The sequence below is a fragment of the Tasmannia lanceolata genome, unplaced genomic scaffold (genome assembly GCF_043159265.1).
Source record: "Tasmannia lanceolata isolate RefF3 unplaced genomic scaffold, GAP_Taslan_0.1 ptg000008l, whole genome shotgun sequence".
NCBI classification, from domain to species: domain Eukaryota; kingdom Viridiplantae; phylum Streptophyta; class Magnoliopsida; order Canellales; family Winteraceae; genus Tasmannia; species Tasmannia lanceolata.
The window spans coordinates 26943546-26967476 of NW_027518685.1; the positions used below are offsets into that span (position 1 = coordinate 26943546).

General features: G+C 38.6%; 2 protein-coding genes and 1 long non-coding RNA gene across 5 annotated transcripts in view; 2 read left to right on the forward strand and 1 right to left on the reverse strand.

The window, feature by feature from the left end:
• The window catches only part of LOC143885017 (uncharacterized), a 32498-nt gene extending 31035 nt beyond the window's left edge, over positions 1-1463 (reverse strand). For 2 of the 3 annotated variants that reach the window (XM_077388961.1, XM_077388962.1), the window contains exons 1-4: positions 1237-1463; positions 960-1134; positions 564-615; positions 391-433 (exon numbers count right to left, since the gene is read on the reverse strand). In XM_077388961.1, coding sequence (XP_077245076.1) covers positions 391-433; positions 564-615; positions 960-1134; positions 1237-1327 — 361 coding nt within the window. In that variant the 5' untranslated portion in view covers positions 1328-1463. The remainder of the gene's footprint in view (positions 1-390; positions 434-563; positions 616-959; positions 1135-1236) is intronic. The other variant, XM_077388960.1, reaches the window with a different exon arrangement.
• Positions 1464-7893: 6430 nt separating this feature from the next.
• Positions 7894-10219, forward strand: LOC143883512 (uncharacterized). Its single transcript, XM_077386859.1, has one exon. The coding sequence runs from the start codon at positions 7915-7917 to the stop codon at positions 10087-10089; it is 2175 nt and encodes a 724-aa protein (XP_077242974.1). The 5' UTR covers positions 7894-7914; the 3' UTR covers positions 10090-10219.
• Positions 10220-15499: 5280 nt separating this feature from the next.
• LOC143883514 (uncharacterized) lies at positions 15500-16477 on the forward strand. The gene is made up of 2 exons (XR_013252402.1): positions 15500-15808; positions 15883-16477. It is a non-coding gene; the product is annotated as an uncharacterized LOC143883514 (long non-coding RNA).
• Positions 16478-23931: the final 7454 nt, after the last annotated feature.

The window sequence follows — 23931 nt, forward strand, 5'->3', positions numbered from 1 at the left end:
TGCCAAGCAAACAAAAAAAACATTATAGCCTACAGTCAACTCAATGAGTTCCAATTTGAGCAGGCAAATTTTTAATCACTAGACCGAAGTCTTAATCTAATGGCGATACAAGTAGCAACATACAAATGATCAACGTTCACCTATAACTCCTCCAAAAGTAATTACAAAACAAGATAACCGTGTAAAAGATACCAATAAATGTGTGAAGAGAACCTTTTAAGCAGGAGTTTTGTCACTAAAACATTCAAGGTGCAGCATTTCAAACATATTTTAAGGTATGATACTGACCATGCAAACATTGAGCTCTGGCACTTGTTTTACTTCCAGCTCAACAATATAAAATCAATATTCAACTCAAATAAAAGAAGACAAATTTTATGTAAAAACTACCTTCATAATTCACAAGAGACACACAACCCAAATTGGAAACCCCCTGCCAAGAAACAACCAAGAACCTGTCAAATAATGGAGAACCTTAACGTGCACCAAACAGTTGAACGATGAATGACCAAAACAAAAGGAGAAAAATAACTTGCGTAACCAGAAATAAATAAACTGATTACCAATACATTGGTACTTAATTCCTGGTAAACCTGAGAAGAACTAACTTCTTTCCTGCAGGCAATAAATCAAAAGAAACGATGTTTAATATGATGAAAGCTCATAAAAGCATGGAAAATAACAAGAAATTTGCAATCGCCACCATTATTGTACAGACTATAGATTATTCGACTCAAATTCATAAACGAAAATGCGGCATTTGATCTATGAAACAAAGAACAGTATAATGAACTTGAAAAGATAAAACTTATAAACGGCTTAAAAAAACAACATTTGCAATATCTGCAATCGCAAAATCCATATCTACACATGTGATTAGGTATTTACAAATCAAAATTCAAACACACAAGCTCTTAATTAACTAAAAAAAAAAGAAGAAAGGCTTCAGAAACCCTAGCCTTCTCTTTTCGATGTAACTCTGATGAGAAAAAGCGGTGCTTTCATCCGGACTTGTATGGAAGAGTTCTTCCTCTTGTTTTCGCTTGCAATTTGAAGCACGTTTCAAGATCTTTTTCTGTTCGTTCGATTCCGATTCAACGATCGGATGAGTGTTTCCGGTAGCAGCGTTGTATGCTGAGAAAGTAAAATCGAGAGAAGATAAAACCCTAAGATTGGGAAAAAGCAAGGGAGAAAGAGGGAAAAAGGAAAGGAAAATGAGATAAGGGAATAAAATACCTGAGAGGTTTTGGAGGAGGGAGGAGAGACTGAAATCTTTGTTGTAAGAGAAGGAAGGATTCTTGTACAAATTAGTCCTCGTTGTTCCCATTCTCTCCTTCCTCTCCGTAACTCCAAACGAATCGGAAAGTTCTGAACCGCGCACAGGTTTAAATAGTCTGTTACGGGGACCTCTAAAACGCGCAGGTAAGGGTCTAACCCGAACCCGATCCTACCTGGTTTCCAACCCGGAGAGGTTCGACCCGACCCTTTTCCAAACCGAACCCGAACAGACCCGAGTTCAACCCGATCTAACCCGAGTTTTTAAGCTTAAAAAATAAAAAAATTTCATAAAAAATTCCGAGTTTCACTCGGGTCGGACTGCCCAAACCCTCAACCTGAATCCGAATCCAAACCTAATCTGAACTCAGCCAGACCCGACCCGATTTTTTTTCGGGTTGAACCCGACCTGAGTTGCACCCCTACGCAGAGGGTTATATTCGCACTCTAAGGGTATTTGGTTGCGAGTACAACTCTTGCGAGGAAAATAGATTTCCGTGGAAATTCAATTTTTGCGGTTTAGATGTAATGTTTTCTGAGGACAACGCAATTCCTGGTCAAACCGAACAAATAGCTACAGTGGATGCTCTCTCGTGCAACAGCTGGTCTACGAATTTGCCTTCCACGAAGGTGGCTAGCAAATTCCTTTATTGACTGATTAATGCATTTACGGCAAATTATTACGGGTGCAACTCGGGTCGGGGTCAACCTGAAAATAAAAAATAAAAAATGTTGGGTCAAGCCTGGTTGAGTTGAAGTTGAGTTTTCCTAGCCTCGGTCGGGTTGGGGTTGGGGTTTGGGCAAGCTGACCCTAGTGAAATCCGACATTTTCTATGTAAATTTTATTTTATAAGCTTAAGAACTCGGGTCGAGTCGGGTTGAACTCGGGTCGGGTCGGAAAAATGGGATCCTTGGGTCGGGTCTAGTTGAACCTCGTCGGTTTGGAAGTCGGGTCGGGTTGAAAAATGGGTTCCTCGGTTTGGGTCGGGTTGGCCTCAACCCAACCTGACCCGAGTTGCACCCCTACAAAATACGGACCAAATATTATTGGATCGTGCACAGGGCAATAGAAGAATAACAAAAGATGCCCAACAATCACACTAGCATTCTTTTTTTTTTTTTTTTTTTTTTTTTTTTTTTTTTTTTTTTTTTTTGATAACGAAGGGTGTCCCCACCCCCTTCGGGGGTAGGACTATTTCCCTACGGATGCGCGCAATCACCCGGAAACCTCGTGCATCGGGTAATCAAGGGGGGATTCGAACGCTCGTCACTGGGGAGCAAACCCATGACTTTACGCCAAAGAGCCACACCCTTCCGGGTTCTTGACCCATAAAATATATGCCCCAATTATCATCGGGCAGTGATATATCAACCCCCTAATATTATATGGTGGCAGACCTTTACATGTAAAGGACAGCCCCCGATTTTTTATTCAAGAAAAGCCCTCTTTTTTAACTTTTCCAGGGATAAAAATCAAGGGTGGCAGGTTTTATCTCTCCGCCCTTTTTACCACACGGTCGGCCACCATGTAATTTCTCCTTAAATCTACCCCATCTCTCTCTCTCTCTCTCTAAGCACTGCCTTATATGGGGTCGATTTACCATTGCCCTTACCAAAACATTGTGTAAAATAGGGGGGCCCACCTTACATATGTGCTGGGTGGAGATAGTGAGACCCATCACATCAGAACAAGAGGTAAATTAGTGCCCCCACCGGCTGTGAATAACATGAATCGGGTTTGCTCTGCCTGAACAAGTCCCAAAATAAGAAACAAACTTGTTGAAAAACCTAACTGGTGTAGAATGTGCGAGAAAATCAATGCACCGAATGCCATTAAAAAATTAATAATTAAAACAGAATTGGCCATTTTAAGAACAGGATCAGTTAGTTTTCGTTTAGAATCAGCTATTTTGAAAAAAATGCCCATGAAAGAAATATTAAACATTAAAATACACAACAATCCATCATTACATAAGTCCATGTCAACTTACATTCGGAAAGCAAATAACCAAAATGGTCAGTGTTGGAGACAATGGTTCTTGTGGAGATGATGGGAAATGAAAATCAGATGGTTCAAGGCGCGTAGTCGCTTTCCTTACGACAATATTCACCCCTGCCAACTGTGTGCAAGGGGTACCACGAATTCACCTCCTATATACAATGAAGCTCGTTAGGTCGGTGATTTCTACAACAAAATGTTTGATTACGTTTTGCACTTAACAGAATCAAACTCCGAATCACCATTTGGATTTGACAAGTATATGAGATACTAGTGTTAGTTCAGTAGAAGGAACTTTGAAGAAAAATATAAAGAATAATGTTCAAAGGCTTTCACGAGAATGAATTTGCTTTGAAATCCCTCATATTTTAATTTCCCAAGTGGAAATCCATACTCTGTTTTAGATGGGTGGTTTCTACTCTATTTATAGAGTATCTGGTGTCTTTTTCCTTTGGAAAACACTCCTTCACGACATCTTTTCAGATTGGAACGAAATCTTATCGTTAGATAGCGCCCATCCGCGATTTTACAGTCCAGATTAATCTTGGAGTGATTATTGGTTTGTGTAAAACCTTCACCCTCCCCCGTAACCGCTAGATCATCAATCCATGGCTTGGATTGTTCCTGATCGGCTCTTGATCGTTGGGATGCAGCGGGACACGATCCAACGATCTACATCACACCTAATCCCCCACTAGCTTTTATCCCGTGATCTAATGCTTCATATCACACCCGCTCCGACACTTGCTGTTGGAGCGCATTTGGCCGACCATCGGCCATCCCATGGCCCAACCTGACCGAACGGGACCTTGACAGATCCAACGGTCCATTTGGTCACCCTATGTGACCGATGCATCGTGCAAAAAGCGCCACTAACGTCCCACAGCCCGCGCCACTCGTGTGACCATCACCTTTTACGAAAACCCATTTTGCTACAAAGCAAGAGAGAGTAGTAGGTAAAGTCTTATATACCTCTATCCAACTTTTTACACTTGTGATGTGGGATCATCTTTCCAAAGCACTTTTACACTCTTTTCAGAAGCACTCACTTTACAAACAAAAAGCAATTTTCTTTTGTAAAACCTTTTCAAAACCATTTTATTTTGAAAATACACTAACAACGAGTACAGTAGTCATAGTTGTGACAGGAGGCCTGGGTCATCTTACTATTTATTCTCACTAGAAGTTAGAGGTTCCTTCTTGGAACTTATTATTCAAAGAAGTATTGTGCGGAGATAATGCTCCAGATTTACATGGGGAAATACGGAATGATCCTGACCCTTCATCTTGATCTTATTCTAATATTCAATTTGAGTACTCAGAGGCTGACCATCAATCCAGACAATATCTTTAGGGTTGTGCATTCGGTTATACCCGAACTGATTTTGCCAAAATTAACCGAACCGAAAAATTTCGGTTACTAAGAATAGGGAACCGAAACCGAACCAAAATTTATAGTAACCGAACCTTTACCGACCGAAAAAAAAATTCGGTTATTCTGTAAGTTCGGTTATAACCAAATAATTATAGATTGAGGATGAAAATGCAAAAAAGCCATGCAAAACGAAGTTACAGCTCCAAAAAAAAATTCCCTTCTTCTCTCAGTTTCTCCTCGAAACCCTAATAATAGAACCTCTCCAATGGTCAAATCCTCTTTCTCTTTCTTAGCCAAAGTGCTAAACGCCCAAACTCTCTTTGAAACCCTAAATCGAATCGTAGACTTGAGAGACTGAGATTTGGTGCGGTTTGGACTTTGGTCACAGGGATTTGGATCACAAGAAAAAAAAAACAGAAGAATCGGAACTTCGGATTCAAAGATCACTTGATCTCTCAAGTCTCAACTCTCAACTCTCAACTCTCAAGTTCATGTTCCTCTCCTTCCTCTTCAACTATTCCTCGGTTCTTCCTCTTCTTGGAAACTTTGAAAATGAAAAATGAAACCCTTGGGTATAATGACTAATAGTCTAATACTATATTATGCACCCATTTTTACTCGGGACACCCCTTGAGCCTTTGAGCCATAACGTTGACATGTCACAGTTGAAATGACTAGTCTCTTCTACTAGTCTCTTCTACACTTATATTATTTAATTGTCTTTAGTGGTCGTTGGGGGTTGTACAGACTCCAAAGTAATTGCGCGCATCAGTAGGGAAATAGTCCTACCCCCGAAGGGGGTGGGGACACCTTCGTTACCAAAAAAAAACAAAGACTCCAAAGTTAAAAAAAAAAAAAAAACGTGCACAGTTGAATTGACTAGTCGCTTTTACCCTTTTACCCTTTTATTATTTAATTGTCTTTAGTGGTTGGGGGTTGTACAAACTCCAAAGTAAAAAAAGCATGCATAATTTACTTTCTTCATAAAAGTTTATTTCCAACCCAAAACTTCGGTCCTCCGAATAAACCGAAACCGAATCCGTAAACCGATATTTTTTTAAAAAATTAATAACCGAAACCGAACCTTTACATTTAGGAACCGAACCGAAATGACCGATTGAATTCAGTTCGGTCGGTTATTTTGGTTATATCCGAATAGTGCACACCCCTAAATATCTTCATCAATTAATCCTCCACAAACGTCCCAACAAACTCAAGAACAAAGGCCATAGAGAGATTGAGTGAGGAGTGTGTAAGAAAAAAAATAAAGTATAGAAAAACTCCACTCAAAATATAATTTCTTTTTTCTATGTTCTTTCAGCCACTTCTCACCCTCTCCCGCTCTCCTCAGTCATGCCCTCTCGAGTCTCTCCTTATCCCACCTTCACTAGCCCACTCTCATTACTTTATAAGCTAATCTTCTAGGAAAGAACTTTTATAGTTACCAAACACGGCCTGAGGACATGTTTCTTTCCCCGTAAAAAAATAATGGCCAAAAGGGGTTTTCTGTTGTTTCGTTGCGAAAGTTGGGCATAGAAAAACTAGGGTTGCATCGACCCGACCTGAAAATCACATGGGTCAGGTTTAGAAATCATGGGTCTTGGGTAGGGTCGGGTTTTCCACCCAACTCATATGGGTGCACTGTGACTTTCTTAAGTATGTCTTGAATAACATAGAAATTTATTTTTCAATATATTGATACAATTGTTTTGATTGAGGTGATTATGTCTGTTATGTGAAAATATAGTGTTCTTCTTAAAGTTATACACCTGATGACATAAATTTAGAAAATTTTGGTTTTAAGATTTGTTTTTTTTCTTTTTTCTACAACTTTAAAATTAGTCACTATCCTACGCTAAAAAATGAAAACCCAACGCAACCCGAGAAACTATCTTGGGTAGGGTCAGGTTTAGGAATCTTGGGTTTTCCTTTAAAAAATTAGACCGGACCCCGACCTGACCCGACCCGTCCCGAGATAATTCTCAGGTAGGGTAGGGTTTTGGAAAACCCGACCCGCCCAACTCGAGTTGCACCTCTAGAAAAAAACTATTCAAACCGGAGACACATTCAGTCAATTGAGGGTCTCATTGCTTGTGGTCCATAAACAATTTATGACCTCGAGTCGAGTATAACATTTCTGCATTTCACACTTAAATGAAACGGCACCTTCTCTCTCCTCTCCCCCAACCCAACCAAGGTGGAGCTACATGTAGTGTAAGGGGGGCCAGCTGCCCCTGTTGAGTTGGGCCAAACTCCTGAATAGGCTCAGCTCAATTGGGCCCAGCCTTATGCCCCTCCCTTATGGATAAGCCTGCCCCCCTTATGTATAAATCATGGCTAGGCCAAACCAACACAATCTCTCTATGATCGATGATCTATTTAGCCCATTATTCAAACTTGTTACATGTCAACCTTGGATCATCCCTCATTGCTATGGGAACCTTTTTATGGTGATTAAATAGGTGGAGATATGATATCAAGGCTACATCTAGGAGTTGGGAGGCTCAATTGAAGAGTTGTAGACAGGTTAGGGGTGGTGTTCTTTTTTTCTTTTTTTTTTGTGAGAGGGGGGGGGGGGGGGGGTTGAGAGTTTTGTAGAGGCCTTGTGAGGTGAATCGTTGTGGGAGTTGGGATAGGGAGTGGTGGAGTTGGGCCTGATTTGGAGGGATTTTGGTGATGGGTTTGGGTCTAATTTTTGGCATGGGGTTTGGGGCTTTTGGGGTGTCATAAAATTTTAAAGAGTAAAAACCCAGGAGAGAGAAGTTGTAAGTATGGGATGGATTTGGGAGAATTTTGAAGGTAGGTTTTGGTTATGTTGAGGGGTTTTTGTTATGGAATGATATATTCGCACCCTTTTCTTCCCCGGGCCACCCTATTGTAGCCTAAAAGCAGTAGTCCTAAAATAAATAAATACGCTATAGGCCTATAGGGGATCGCCTAGGGAAGAAAAGGGGACGAGCTTATTTGAATTTAGTGACTCAGAATTTGTACCCACTTCCATTCAATTATTCCTCTGTAGTAAAGCAATTCAGTTAAGCAATGCTGTGTGGGCCCTACTTTGTTTGTCTGCAGCCCTCTTTTTATTTGAGACGTGATATATTCGCCCCATTTTCTTCCCCAGGCCACCTTCTTGTAGTGTAAAACGAGTGGTCATAAATAGACTAGAGGAGTGAGTGGTCTGGGGAAGGAAACCGGACGAGTATATCAAACCAATTGAAATTAGAGAGATAAAAGAAGAAAAGCACAGCCACTCAGAGAAAGAGAGATGGGATTGCACAGTTGCAACATCAATGGCAGTCTTGACGACTCCAAATACAGCAAGCCCCTGCCATGGATTGGCCTCTACATTGCAGGAGCTTCTCTGGTATGCTCCTTTGTCATGGCAATGGATACCTTCTTTGGCTTCTATCGTCGAAAGCTCTGGTTCCCTTGCAAATTTTCCTCGCTCAATGCCACTTCCTTGACAGTTTTAGCCATAGCCACGAAACTCCCAGTGGATCTGAATACCTCCATGCCTCGCCGTGAAGATCAACTCACCAAGCTCAGTAGTACTGTCTTGATTTGCACGGTGATGGGTAATTTCATTCCTTCTTTAGGAAGGATGGAAGACTCTGAGATTCTCTCCAACCTCATTGCGATGGGTATTTTCGTGATCACGGTAATTGTTAATGTCGGAATTCAAATGGGTACTGGCGTGATTTATGTTTTTTTGCCCGAACATGCCGTGATCATGTTTTTCATGCTGGTTTTGCTTGTAATTCTTAGTTCCTCGGCTTTAACTGTTTCAGCCACTAAGGATTTCCTAGAAAAAGAGTACGATCAGATCCATCGCGAACAACAAGCTCCTTCAATTAAGGAGGCAAATGAGATTAAGAAATTGGAAGAGGATGTAAAGAGATTCTGGATAATGGCTCACACTTGTGATCCTCAGTTTGTTTTGGGTCGTTCAGCGACATGTACTGCTTCGGGAGCTTTCTGTCTCCTAAGTGCTTTGATTTTAATAGAAGCTGTGCTCAGATCCTATATTACAGGGTCTTTGAGATTTTGCAGTGATGAATCTGATTATAAGTGGTCGATTACTCTGGTTCTCATTGCACAGGGTTTTGCAGTTCTTGTGGGTACTATTGCTCCTGCTTGTAGATGGTTCAATGCCATTAGCTTCAGGAATCCTGAGAAAGGAATCTGGTGCAACAAAGATGAATTTAGGGTAGAGAGCTATTGGGTTCAAAGATTGGTAGAATGGAAAGAGAACCCTTTACCTTATCGCATCAGTAGTAGAGAATGCAGGAAGATTGCATATGCCTCAAGAACTCTAATATTGGATGTCTGTATAGGAATGCAAAAGGTAGTAGTATCCACGAGCAAATTCATTAGGCTGCTTTCTGTATTGCCGGTGAGCTGCCTAATTAAGCTCTTGTCCATCGGAAGCACTTTGTCAGAGCATGAATCGAATCCAGACTTGACCAAATGCGTATTACAGCTAGAGGGAGAAGAGGATTTGGTTCACTTGATCATGAGAAAGGGTTCTGAGGCCACAAATCAGTGGATTCACAGGGGCATAAAGAATCAACCAACTTACTTGATAGAACTTTTAAAGAAGTCAACCCAAGACTTTAAGGGAGTGGGGCAGTTCGATAGCAACTGTATTCAATCTATAGTTTTCGAGGAACCTCCCAACTGTTGGTCACTGACTGTCGTAACACTCACAAGCATTGCTGTTGCACTTTCCAGCAACAATCAAGTTATGATCAAATCATTACTGCGTGGTGTAAATGAAGGCCTCAGGTATGTCAAACTCATAGAAAAACATCTGGATGCTAAAGGGTTGGTAAACATGAGGAATGCTGCGGATATTGTCTGGCTACAGCTCGATCTTCATGATTGCTGGCTCAATGAGGATCTTCGCAAATTGGCCCATGAATACGAAAGTACTAAGAATGTAATTGAAAAACTTGCCAACATTGGAATGAAACACGTTGAGGAGTTTAAGAGTAGCGGTAGACAAAAGGAAAACACTCTTGAATGGCCTGTTGAGGTATTAGCAGCCAATTCGATGTACAGACTTGCTCAAACTACTCTGAAGGATTACAACAACGAGCTTGGGGCAGTTGAATTGCTCGAGTGGATAGTCATAACAATTTCTGATATATTGGGTGCTTGTCTTACAAATCTACCAAGTGTGATATCCATGGAATGCTTTTGTAGTGCTATTGAAATTCGGGAAGCAAGCGTAAGAAAAGCAACATATCTTCTCGGCGAGTGTAGGACGGTTTTGTCAGATCTTGAAGGGAAAACGCTCGTCGACCCTAAATGTATGGCGGATATTGACAAATGGCGTTCGATCAAGCAGAACAATAATGTCCCTTTATGCTCCCCTTCTGCTTCACTAACAGACATGTCTAGCTCCTCTTCATGTGCATTGTGTTTGTCTATTGAATAGGAATGTGAAGTCCCAGTTTAGAAAAAAGAAAGAAATCAGAATAGTATTACGTGATGCAGCCAACACTGTCACTACCTTAATGTAGCTTGTCCCTAAATCACTTCAGTAATGTATCTATTCTATCTTTCAACATGTTTGGGATGTGTAGCATCACACACTTTTTCTTTTTTTAATGGCAGTAGCATCACAAACTTGTAAAGTAGATTAATATAATAACACCAAGGTTTTGAGGTAGTGCAACTTCCAATCTATCAAAATTTGTTTCTTCATCATGAAAGTTCTGAACTGGTTTGCAACAGTTAAGAATTTCTGTTGGGAATGCAGTCGTTGGGCATGGTTTTCTGGACAAAACAGAGTGTTTCGTCCGGTTTCAGCCACACACACGCGTGCGATCTGAATGAAATTATGGTGTACGTTTCAGTCATCTCTTTTGTACCAGAATTGTGACTGGTATGCGTGTTTCGTCCAGAAAAACAGTATTGATAACTAAAGTTAATGGTGTGCTAAGTGGGCAGTTGTTATAACATTGTTTTCTTGGACTCATAAGCATAAGGTTTTCCTCTTCAGAAAAAAAGAAAAAGAAAAAAAGAAACATGCATCAGGTGTTGGTCTGCCGAAACAAATCCCAAAATTAGAAACCAATTAGTCGAATAACCTAACCTAACCTGTGTAGAATGTGCTAAACAATCATTATACCGAATGCCATTACAAAAATCATTAACTAAAACACAATTGGCCATGTTAAGAACAGTATCTGTTGGTTTGCATTTATAATCTGCAGAGCTATAATCATATTACAAAAATATGCCCATCAGAGTAATCCATCCTTACAAAAGTTAATGTCAAATTAAATTGAGAAAACAAATGACCAAAATGGTCAGTACAGTCATAGATGGTGACAAGGAGGCCTGGGTGATCTTACTATTCATTCTCACAAGAAGTTAGAGGTTCCTCCCTGGAGCATACTATTCAAAGAAGCATTTTGCATAGATAATGCTCCAAATTTATATGTGAAAATGAGGAGTAACCTGCAACCCTTTACCTTGTGAAATATGTAACAATCATGCATCCCGTCTTTCCCAGCTTTAGCATGTGAATTCTTTTGTATTGCCCTCTTAACTTTTCACTCATTACCATTTTTTTCTTTTTTATGGCATTGCTACATCAGAGCATGTCTTGATCTTCTTCTAGTCTTCCATTTGATTACTCCTAGGCTGACCATCAATCTAGACAATACCTTCAGTTATACTCACATTCGCCGCAAAAGTCTCAACAAACTCAAGAACAATGGTTTAACATTAAAAACAATAATGAATCATGCCACCTCCATCTATGCTTTCTAAGGCCTAGAATCAATGCACATCAATCAAAGGGTAAGTTTGAAGTGGATAGCATAATTTGATTTATTTTCTGCAAAGCATTGTCATTAATGCATGTAGATCAAGTCAATGACTTGAACTAAGATATGTAATGAAAAGGTTGGGTGGATCCAACTCAACAAAATTTGGCCTTCGCATCATAGGCGGAATTCGGTACAAAGGCATATAAAGATGATGGGTCAGATGAATAAGAAGTCCAGAAATTCATCTCCTACTCGAAAAATATAGGAGTTAACTTCAAAAAGCATAAAGATATAACCATTCTAAGTCTTATGATGTATCTACCTAATTAGATGATAACCAGTGTGTACCATTAACAATGGTAGTGCAAAGAAAAGTAAAAAAATATAAAATTAAACATATAGATAATGGCAAACGATTTTGACATAACGAGAACAAAATATGAAAAATGACTACAAACGTGAAGCTAGCAGTGAAGAGCAATTGATCAGATACTTTGACGATAAATTGACCATAGTCCATATAGACGGAAGCCATGACTGCAACACGAAAAATAAGCCAGTATTTGCTTCTACAGCACGGCCAAAATTCCCATACATTTGGAAGAGAATAAATGAAATTTATAGAACAAGTGGAATAATAAAGAACATTATGAAATGGTAAACTATGGAATTGCTCTTAAATTACAAATACATTCGTGGATAACATAATACCTGCATTCTTAAGCGGATCTATAGTATATACATCAAGATACTCAATAACCCTTTAGTGCAACATGTGGAGTCTATGTTGAAAGCTTAGCCTTCCCAACTTAGCCAAGACTACCATCTTATTCAATAATTTAGTTCCCCTTGCATTATTTATTAATCCCAGGGAAGCTATACATTATTGAAGCTAGCACCATAGGGGCCCTTTATCTCAACCCCCCTCACTGGGTAAATCCAAACAGGCATGTTTCACAAAGATGACTCATTCCTATCTTCCTTTGCACAGCCTTAATGCCTGGGTTGATTTAGGAGGATTCTAACCCATCATGGAGAATTCTTTAGCACATAATAGGAATAGACTTTAAACACCATCAGGAGAATCACTCCCCCATATTCGTAGGTTAGGAAACAAGTTCATAAATATAGTTGCAACTTTGGCTATAACTTGTAATCAACTCTTGGTTTGGGACCAGATGTGTGATGTTGGACCTGGATTAACAGTTGGGATTTTGGCTGTGGAGTTCTTACATGGTCAACTGGTTGCATTGCTTCAGGCCTTGGCTTGGGGCTTTCTTTTATTTATCTTTTTTTGCTCTTTAACCTGAAACCACGACAGAGTTATCCTAGGCATCACACCTTAGGATGTGAAGCATCACACTGCAGAAAAGGCATCACACCCAATCAACATAATAAAGTATCAATTCTCATTCATATTCAACTGTTTTTAGGGCCAATAAACCTTGCATATACATATGGACAAATATTCTTATCTCCCGGTTTATTCAATGTTGGATCTGTCCGGCAAATAATGTGGTATTTCCGTCTCTAGAGTATGATCAGCAGCTTATGGGCTATGCAAACCAAAAGCAATCATAAAAAACTCATAATCCTATTATAATGTTGCAAATAAAAACCAATAGAAAAATGCCGCATGAGACTCTTTCAAAGACAAATACAAGGACTCCCTCATGTTGCAATGTGGGTCCTATTAATAACTTAAGTGACGTGATGTCACCTTATGTCATGCGGGCTCTTGTGGTCACATAAAACTTAAGTAAATTACAAGACAACTGACTTCAGTACCTATGTAACTTAAGAAATTCGTAATAAACATGTGGACTCCATTTTAAATACCTACAACTTGAAGAAACTGAGTGACATTGGTGGGAAAAGACCGTGGCACCCCTCATATAACTTAAGGGAGTTAAAAGGAACTTAAAATTAGAATAGGGCCCTAGGATGGTCCCTATCACAAAAGTTGCAGTTGTTATCCAAAGTAGATTCCACTAATAGTTGGCTCGCATACATTGCTTGAGGATAAGGAAGGCGACAATAGCTATTTAATGTGCTTCGAAAGGAGAAATTGCTAGAAGGAAGTGGTGAAAACTTTAGATGGGGCAAAGGAATCCGATGATACCACGGAAACAACCGAGACAACTTTTTGTCTACCACCAGTTTCAAAACTCAAAGATTACATTGAAGGTATGATCAATAAACAGGTTGTATCTAGCGTATGTTCTGCTTTTGCGGTGTCTGGATTTCAAAAAGTTTTTGGGTCTACCCTACAATGAAGAAAGATGTGTTCCACTATTTCCTTGCCTCAAGCTACGGAGCACAATGATTGACGATAATTATATTGCGGCTGCGCAAGTGGTCCACCATCAAGATCTTGTCAATGCACGTAGTCCTGCCGAACACACAGACCTTAGGAGGAGCAAGAGTCCTCCAAATCTTGTTCACAGGAGAGGAAGGCACGACCAGCAAAAGGTGTTTGATGGGGACCATCCTAAGGTCCTAATTTTAATTTTTGGTGTATTTTAAATCCTTTAAGTTATAGTAGGGGTACTGTTGTCTTTTCCTATCAAAATCACTTAAGTTTTTTGAGTTATGTGTGTTTTAAATAGGCCCCGTAATACACTCCTTTAAGTTATAGTAGGGGTACCATTGTCTTTTCCCTTCAAAATCACTTAAGTATTTTGAGTTGTGTTTTAAGGGCGCATATGTATTACGTGAATTTTAAGTGGGGAGAGAGTTTTGAAGTCATTAGAGGGTTTTTTATCCGAAAGTGTTGGGTTTCTGTTTTAGGGTTTTAGAACCTTTTTTTTTAATGAAGTTTTAGAACTTTTTAGTTCGATTCTTCTTCTTCTTCTCTCTCTCTCTCTCTATATATATATATATATATATAAGCAAAGTTTCTCTAGTCGGCCCCCTAGAGATGGTTTTCTAGTCCTCCCTCTTAAAATACCGTTGGATAAATTCCCAACTAATCTCAGCCATCGAAATGAGTTTTCTCCATTTGGTAATTCAAAGTTATCATTCCACATTGTGTGTCTCGACGAAGAAGAAAACCCACCGAAGCTCTCTCTCTCTCTCTCTCTCCGAAAAAAACCCCATTTTTAGGCTTGACAGTTTCTCTCCCTCTCTCTCTCTCTGTGTGTGTCTCTCTCTATGTCTCGACGGAGAAAACCCACCGAAGCTCGACGAAGAGATCCACCCATTGCTCGACGGTTTCTCTCTCTCTCTCTCTCTCTCTCTCTCTCTCATACACACTGATTTTTGGGTTTTCAAAAACCCTAGAGAACCGATCGATTTTGGGTATCTTCAATCCGATATTTGGGTTCTCACAACGACGATTTTGGGTTTCTCAATCGTGCCGCTCTCTCTCTCTCTCATCTCTCTGTAAGTTTTGTCATCCCCTTCCTCTTCTCATTTTTAGGAACCTTGAAACAATTTTGTGCAAAATGGTTGGATTTTTTTTTGGATTTTTTGTGTGGTTATGGCTGAGATTTTTTAGTGTTTATTGATGGCTGAGATTAGATGGAAATTGATCCATCTAATCTCAGCCATCCAAATGAAAAACCCCTTCCTCTGTAAGTTTCTTTCTCACCTTCCTCTGCACATTTTTAGGATTTATAAATGGGTGGAATTTTTTTTCTCATTATGGCAATTTTTAGGCTAGATTTGTGGGGCTATTTTGTGCAAAAATTCTTGAGAAAAACTCATTTAATGGTGCTAAAAATGGCTGGTTGGATATTTTTTGTGGTCATCTGCAAATTTTTAAGGGTTTATTGATGGCTGAGATTAGATGGAAATTGATCCATCTAATCTCAACCATCCAAATGAAAAACCCCTTCCTCTGTAAGTTTCTTTCTCACCTTCCTCTGCACATTTTTAGGGTTTATAAATGGGTGGAATTTTTTTTCTCATTATGGCAATTTTTAGGCTAGATTTGTGGGGCTATTTTGTGCAAAAATTCTTGAGAAAAACTCATTTAATGGTGCTAAAAATGGCTGGTTGGATATTTTTTGTGGTCATCTGCAAATTTTTAAGGGTTTATTGATGGCTGAGATTAGATGGAAATTGATCCATCTAATCTCAGCCATCCAAATGAAAAACCCCTTCCTCTGTAAGTTTCTTCCTCACCTTCCTCTGCACATTTTTAGGGTTTATAAATGGGTGGATTATATGAGGGTTCATTTTCTAATATTTTCTTTATTTTTTGCAACGAGGTTAAAGAAATTGATGGCTTCATCTTCCAATAGTGATGGAAGGTCAACCCTATTCAGAGTCCCCGTGCTTCAATGTAAATGTAAGAAGAAAGCTACTCTGAAAATAGCCGAGACTGATGTGCATGGTAATCAAGAACGGGTATTCTACTCATATCATTTCAACGTAAGTAAAGATGGTTTAAGTAATTCTATTTCTAGGCAATTTTAGAGGTTGAACTGACATATGTATAATGCCAGGATGGTATTACTTGGAGGTGCGATTATTTTCTATGGGTGGACGATGTGTTAAACAACCCGGATTTTAGGGGCGAATGGCAATCCAATAACCATCTGAGAAGGTTGGGAGAAGAGATAGGCAGATTGAACATGTCGACGCAAGAGACAACCCTTGCGGTAGCTGATTTGGGAGATGCGTTATCTAGTTTGGTTGGGTGGCAGAGGGAAACCAATAACCATCTGAGAAGCTTGGGAGATGAGGTATCGAGATTGAACGTGTCGGTTCAAGAGACGAAGGAAGCGGTAGTTGAATTGAAGCTCTTGGTGCGACGCTCTAAAGTCATAGAGAATGAGAAGGGGTGGAATAAAGCAGTTGGAGTTGTTGCCCTTTTTTTCTTTATTTGTTGGTACCTCTTCTGCTGTATCTCTTCAAAAGTTTCAGGCCGTTACCTTGGATTGCCATGACTCTAAAGCTGTTATGATTTGATGAACTTAACCTTTAATTTTTTTTTTTTATGTTTATGTTTGTTGTATAGACACTTCATTGTAAATTGGGTTGCTATTCTGTGATGCTTTATTAGTGTTTTAGCAATGGCACAATGAAGCTTTCTTTCAATAGTTGTTCTTTTAATTTACCAGTTCTCTACAAATCCCATAAAGTTGTCTTGAGAAAAATCAGAAAATTCTTCTAATAAAGTCTTGAATTTCATTATCAAAACAAGGAATGACAGATATCATTTCCCTTTTTAAGAGTATGATATCGGTTTATTTAGAAGGCAATAAGCCTTTTTTTCCGAATTAATGTGATAGATATGGTGTAAGATTTAACGCGAGAAGAGTTTAGAATTTCGGACTTGATGTTGCGACGGAGGAGGCGCCAGAGAGGGCCGTAGGGTGCAGAACTGATGTTGTAGACGCGGACCAATGTGGATGGTGACGATGTGGCCGTATTTCAACCAGAGCTGTCGAAGAAGAGGCTCGATGTCGAAGAGAGTTCTACTTAGCAAGAGGAGATTGCCTAGAAAGGGGAGGGTTGGAGGACCAGGTGGGACCTTTCTCTGCTTTTTGTTGGCTATGGTAGGAATGAGAAATATGAAGAAAACGCTTAGACGGAGAGAAAGATGAGGAACCACATCTCCATGGTAGAGAAAACAAAAGGTAGAGCACAAATATTTTCATGCATGGAGGGGTCGTTTTATAAGCCATTGCCTAGAGATAAACGTCCATATCAGTGTGATCGGGAGAGGGATGAATTTGAGTAATTATAATTAAATATCAAGCTAAAATGGAAATCTATGCTTCTAGAATGTGTTTCTAGAATGCCCACAGGCAATTCTGGGCCCATTCGGGAACGGGTGAAAGGATCGGAACATAATCACCGAAATATTATTTTCATAAGTGCCAACGAGCAGATTTCAAAATTTCTGTCTTTCTCTACCAAGACATTGTCTTGAAATTTTAATCATGTGCGTGTGCTCTTTAAGAAAGGAAGAAAATGATAATATATTATTATGTAGAGCAGACTGAAGTGTCTTAACAAAGTTTTTTTTTTAATGCATTTGTATAGGAAAAGTTATCCTTGTGTTCGAAAAGTTCCCTGATTTACTACTTGTTGCAAAGGTTTTTGAAAAAACTTTTCCTTACACAGTTTCCATGGTTCATTACCCCCCTTTTTAGGTAAAACTTATTTAGGTAAAACTGTCTAAGGTTTGGTTACTTTAAGAAAAGCACAGATATCCAAATCCTCCAAATCAAGGGACCAAATAATGTTGACATGTGGGGCGCACCTGAGCAAGCTTCTCATGCACTCTCCGTAGTATGATTTCTTCTTCAGTAATGCTCCTAAGACACGCTCCCAAAGATTTCAACATACTCCCATCAAGCTAGCCAATTACGTAACTCATGAGTATTGAGCAGGTTAAACTCTTAGGTTCAGTGATTTGTTGTGTGTCTATCCCGAGTTTTTGGATCTCCTCTCTCATGGGTTCCGAGCTAGGAATGGCGTGTAGTGTAGTTCCCATGAATGTAACATCTTTATCTAATAAACCGGTAGGATCCCCATCAAACCCCAACTTACCCAGTTACCCATAAGAAAAAAAGGCATAAAACCATCCTCCAAATGCTTTTTTTTCTCTTTGGGACAGCCTCCTACTAGCTTAGAGCTGATGAATTAGGAGGAAGTGAAAGGGATAAAGAGATAAGGATTGGGGAGCCTTCTTTAGACTGATTGGGGTTGGGAGATGTTAAGCAGCAGAGCAAGGAATTCTAAATGTATATGCACATACAGCCTCAAACCCATCCCTCAAGCATGACTGGCAAGATATATACATTTTACACCTAAAAATGGACATTTTATCTACTGTACAAAAAACTAAAACTATCTCAAAATAAACCGTCAAAGCAATCTAAACCCTGTGAACTTGTTGTGCTGCAAAGAAATTTCACCAACAATTACATCATTTGCTTCAAAGATGCAGAAGTGGTTCCCTAATTAGAAAAATCAAGCAACTATATTTTGGGAGCATATAAGAACAAAGACCTGCCCCAGTGTTTGTTTGCTGAGAAAAATAAAATGAAACGTTAACTGATACTGATACAGAGATGCATGCTGTTTCATTTCTATGTTATATCAACAAAGTACACTAATATAACAGCAGCACACATGTGCCTTCTCCCTACAATTTTTTAAGAAAAAAAAAGAGATGAAAAATCTTCTGATGTGGGCTCTGCCATTTTACCTGTAAATAGTAAAGCACATGTAAGTTATATATAGCAGACACACTAAAAGGAACAACAAAATGAGAAAAAAATAATGTTTGGGTTATGATCACAACTAAAAAACAAATTACACAAACCTGTTGTAGTTGTTCAATCTGCCATTAGGTCCTCTTCCGCTTCCTTTTCCTGTCCGTCCTCATTTGATTCATCTTGATCATTTTTTGTCGACATCTATTGGCACACATAGTAAATGAAAAAAGTGATATATATGTTATCTCTCCTAAAAAAACTAGACAAGGAAGTAAAAATCCATACCTTTGAATTCTTGTTACAGGTTCTCATATTATGGCCTAATTGTCCACATTTTTTACACCTCCGTCTCTTGGATCCAGCTTGGGATACCTCTATCGGAGATTTAAACCGTGTAGCATTTCTCGGACGACCCTTGGTTTTCACAAGCTGGGGGTCGTGAATAGATATTTCTGGAGTTTCCATGACAATGTTAGAATATACTTGGCTTCCGCTAGTTGACAAGGCATTTTGCTTCTCTTTCTTATGCCGTTCACCATCCGCAATCCATCCGTTAAGAGGTTCATCCATCTTCTTGAACAAGCTTTTCGGACATTGATAATCATCTAAATATCTTTGATACTTTGAAATTAGGAACCATTTATGAAGAGGTGTAATCTCATCATTATCTTCTTCGGCCGTAGACATCCCACAATCGAAAACAAATCTTGCCTCAATTGTCCATCTACTCAATATATATCGCTCGGGAATGCTACTTAAACGCATCGGGGACATTATGCGAAGGATGTGCTTGCATAAAATTCCCTCCATCTCGAACTTCGCACACTCACATGTAACCATCACACCTTCTTCAGAACCTTCAAAGACAACCTTGCACCATCTCCAAGTCTCCTCATCACTCAATCCTACACTGTATTCTGTCACTTTGTCATTCTCACCCAATAAGTCAAACCAACAATCATTGCTATCCTTGATCTCTATCTGGAATAGCGTAAACATTGACCTTGTATAACATTTGCCAGCTTGTGCTTCCAATTTGTTCCTTGAAGACAATAATATTGCGTTTGAAGATTTTATCCTGAAATCTTCTTCAGGTTCTTTTTTTCGACGATCTTCAAGTGCCTTATCATATTGTTCGACGAATTCTTGTAGAGTAGTGCTATGGTTAACAAATCCGTCAAAAGAATGAGTTGATACTTTCGCTACATGAACTGGATGACATTCCAGCAGTGAAAGTGTCCCTAAAATAAGCCGGCACCCAATGACTCCGTAGCTGCCACATGTTACCTAGCCAACTGTTTTCTTCAATCCTATATTTCTGCTCAATTTTTTTCCATTCTTCCTCACATTCGTGTATGTTTTTCTTGAAATACCACCTATTGCAATCCTTACTGAACTCACTATTGTGGGACACGATCCCGCGAGAGGGGTGGGGTGCGAGCCGCCATGCACTCTCTTGGTCTCTAGTACCCACGCGATTGGCGTGTGCTTCTTAGTGTTGATTTAGATTCGTCTTTTATGTGAACTTGGGATCACTAAGGCAATCCGAATTCCACATAAAAGAGACTGACAGAGTCGCCACCTAGATATGGGATCTAGGACCCGTAATTAACCAGAAATCTAGACTCGCTACCTGGTTACAAGAATGGAAGGTATGGGGATTTATCCACCACATGCACCATTCCTGCCCGATAATCGGTCTTCGATTCCAAAAGCTAACTCTTTTAAATTTATTTTAAATGGCTCATTCAACTCTATGTTAATATGTTATCTACGGGACATGCATCCTATGATCTAATTGCAATGTGAATCCTAAATGTGTATCTTGATTTCTTAATTTGTCTGGATTCAATCTAGGTGAAAGTTCTCCTAAAATTCTAATTTCATGAAAAATCCTAAGTGATTTGATTAAGCATTTACAAGAAAATTAATATACAAAACACCACAATTTGTTGTGGTGCCGACTCGCGGGTGGTATGCCGTCAGACATCCAAGCTGCCTACGTACCCAAGCCTCACTGGGATCAGAGTCGACGTAGTTCGGTGCACCTAAGCTAAGCTACATATGCCTAACTCAACTAGGACACCGACTTAGACGGATTTGACTGTTTCAACAGTTTTAAGAGGAATTATTTAATTCAAGTTGAGGATTTTATTATCTTAGGATTTCATCTAAGATGCTATATGATTCTTATCTGAATGCAAGTTGTCCCTTAGACTAATGCAGGTTTTGCCTACATCCTAGTTTACTAGGCTTGTCCTAGGGAAAGATCGGGTGACTAGTGTAACTAGACCTATGGTACGGTTGCTATTCATAGCAAGCGTCCGTGATGAGGCTGGACTCCTAACTCTAGGACTCCCTAAAACCTAGGACACGGCACGACACCAGTGTTCCTAAATTGGGCTCTAATGGTTCTTAGATTGGAAACCATAATCCAATGGTTCCGAAAGACTCGAGACAAATCAATTCAAATTCTTGAAGTTAATTAATTTCAGATTTCATGGATTTTCGATTTATGGACACTTGAGGATTACCAATGGTTCTAGGGTTCACCAATTTCGGCCCAGAATAGCATCCAAGGAAGGGAATCGTGCGTTCTTTCCTTGCGCAATTTAATACTTAGGTTATAACATCTTATTGCCTGGCATATCTCAGGATTTCCGTGGACAGTAACCTCGGAGCCAACAACATGCTATAGCTTAAGTATTCAAATTGTCAAAGATCGGTTGCAATTGGGATACGATTATGGATGCACTGGCCATTTTTCCAGGAAAATCTAAAGATCCTAAAATTTCTGTTTCAATGGATTAAGGAGTGAACATGTGACAAAATTTAAGGTTCTTTGGAAATTTTCACAATGATTTTTAATTAATTTCGAATTTTCAATGGATTTTATCAATTTTAAGCATATGAGCGGTTTTACAAGTGAAATTGTTGCAAATAAATTCAAAATGATTTGAAATTTCTACAGCAGTAAGATGAAAATGTATGTAGCTTACAGGATGAGTTTTGCATATTTTTACATTAAATTCACATTTAATCTTGATTAAACCATTAAATGTCCAGATTGCACAATTAACACATAAACTAGTAGAAATATAACTCTAAATTCTATGAAATTTCTACAGAAATACTATATGAATCAAAATAGCATGCAGTGAGATTTTCATGAATTTTAGAAATTATTTACTACCAATTTCGGATTTTACAATTTCCAGACCAGATTATAAATTAACACTACATCCCATATTAAAACAGATACAAATCACACGAAAATTTTACAGTAGCAAGTAATATGGAAGATAAGACTACTGTAAAAATTTTATGAATTTTAATGATGATCTGATGTTAGTAAAAAGTCTCCTAAAATCTGATAAGTTTCAAAGAAAATATTAAATAATATACCAAATAAACTCCAAAAATCTTTACAAATTCATGGTAAAATGAATCAGTAACATATTATTTTCCCACGAAATTTCATTAATTTTAGAATCTGTTTGGTATATAATTTAATTTTTCTTCGTCAAAAGATGTTTTTTGAAGAGTTTTCCATTTTTAAAACACGATTTTTGATAAAATTACGATTCTGGAAAACATCTTCCAACCTTGTTCTGATGTGATGAACACAAGAAAAATTTAAAATTCCGAAAAATAGATCATCCCGAGATGGCTATTTTTTCGAATTTCATAATTTCTCAGCCCATATTTTAAATAAAATACCACTCTTCACTTCAAATTCTAAAGAACCGTTGATCCAATGTCCGATCCGATCCGATAGTTATTTTACTCTATTGAAGTAGAACATCGTATTAAATTTCGGGACTAAATGGATTTGAAACACTTATACAGATCGTGAGTTTTAGCACAAACAATTAATATTGAATTTAAGTCATTTAAATGCTAAAAAACCATGCAAAAATCTAGAAAAATACCAAATAATTTCAAAAAAAAATTCAAGAACAGTAGACTTACCTATGGTGGAGTTCCTCGACGAATCTGAGAGCAAAAAAAATTCCAAAATATCGCCTATGTGCGATCCGCTTTTGCTTTCCTCTTCTTCTTTTTTTTTTTACTGTTTTCTCAAGTGGATATGAAGAGAGGTTGAAAGGGAAAATATGAGAGTGAAAATGATTGAGAGAGAAAGATAGAGAGAGTGGGAGTTAAAAGGATAGAGAGAGAGAGAGAGAGAGAGAGAGAGAGAGATATCGAGGCTTCTCCCTTTCTTTTCTTTTTTTTTGAGAGAGAGCTTGCTCTCTTTTTTATAAGCCTTGTTTTGAGGAATCCACCTCAAATACCCATCTTGGAGTTTCTTTAATAGAATAGGAATTCTAAATGATCAATATTTCTAATCAAAAGGGAATCCAAGAATAGATTAATGTGAACCCTTCCAATAACAACCGAAACCCATTTGAATGCATTCAATGGTGTTCTCCTTTATTTGTAGCAACAATGATGCCTTTTATATAAAAATTCTAATAATTGAGCAACAACATCACCACCTTTCCATAATAAAAACCATGTGGGGTCCTTATTAAGATGCCTTGTTCAAAATATGAGAAAAATTCAACCTTGCATGCCTTTTAGCATCTTTTTTTTGAATAATGGTAAGAGCATCTTTTTTTTTTTTTTTGAATAATGGTAAGAGATAATCCCAAGTGGGTCCCATGTGTATTTCTCACAAATTTTCTTCAACACCAACCGAATCATATGTATGGATTTTTCATTTTTATAGAAACCACTCATGGTTTGGAATCATTACCATACATAAAACCAAAACACCTCCTCAAAAGTAAGCAATTTTTATTCTCAACAACCCAACGAATATAATTTTTGTAGCTTTGAAGGACCCACTTATTCCCATGTGCATATATGTTTTTCCCTATGAATTCCCAAAAGCTAATGCTTACCTCACAACATGCACACTAAGCATTAATAAGCTCATTTCAAATCAACCGAATTTCCATCTTGTATTATGGCTTAAAAAAATGAATGGGGTCTACACCATAGGATGATCTAAACCATCCAATTTCCCAGCCACATCGTATATTGGTTGTCCCCCTTGCATAATACCCATAAGATGATCCCAACCGTCCAAATAATAGCCACAATGTAAATCGGTTGTGTGACCAAAATACAATTTCTGCAGATTAATCCAAACCATCCATTAAGTTGTGCCTAAAAATCATTTTCGAGAATTATCCGAATAATTCATCTTGATGATCGCAACAAAATTTGTTTGTTAAGGTAACCTCCTGTGGGACATGATCCCGCGAGAGGGGCGTGGGGCGCGAGCCGCCGCGCGCTCTCCTTTGGTCTCTCGTT

Bases quoted from the DNA above. Each gene is read 5' to 3' on its own strand.
- LOC143883512 (XM_077386859.1), top strand. From the start codon at position 7,915: ATGGGATTGCACAGTTGCAACATCAATGGCAGTCTTGACGACTCCAAA.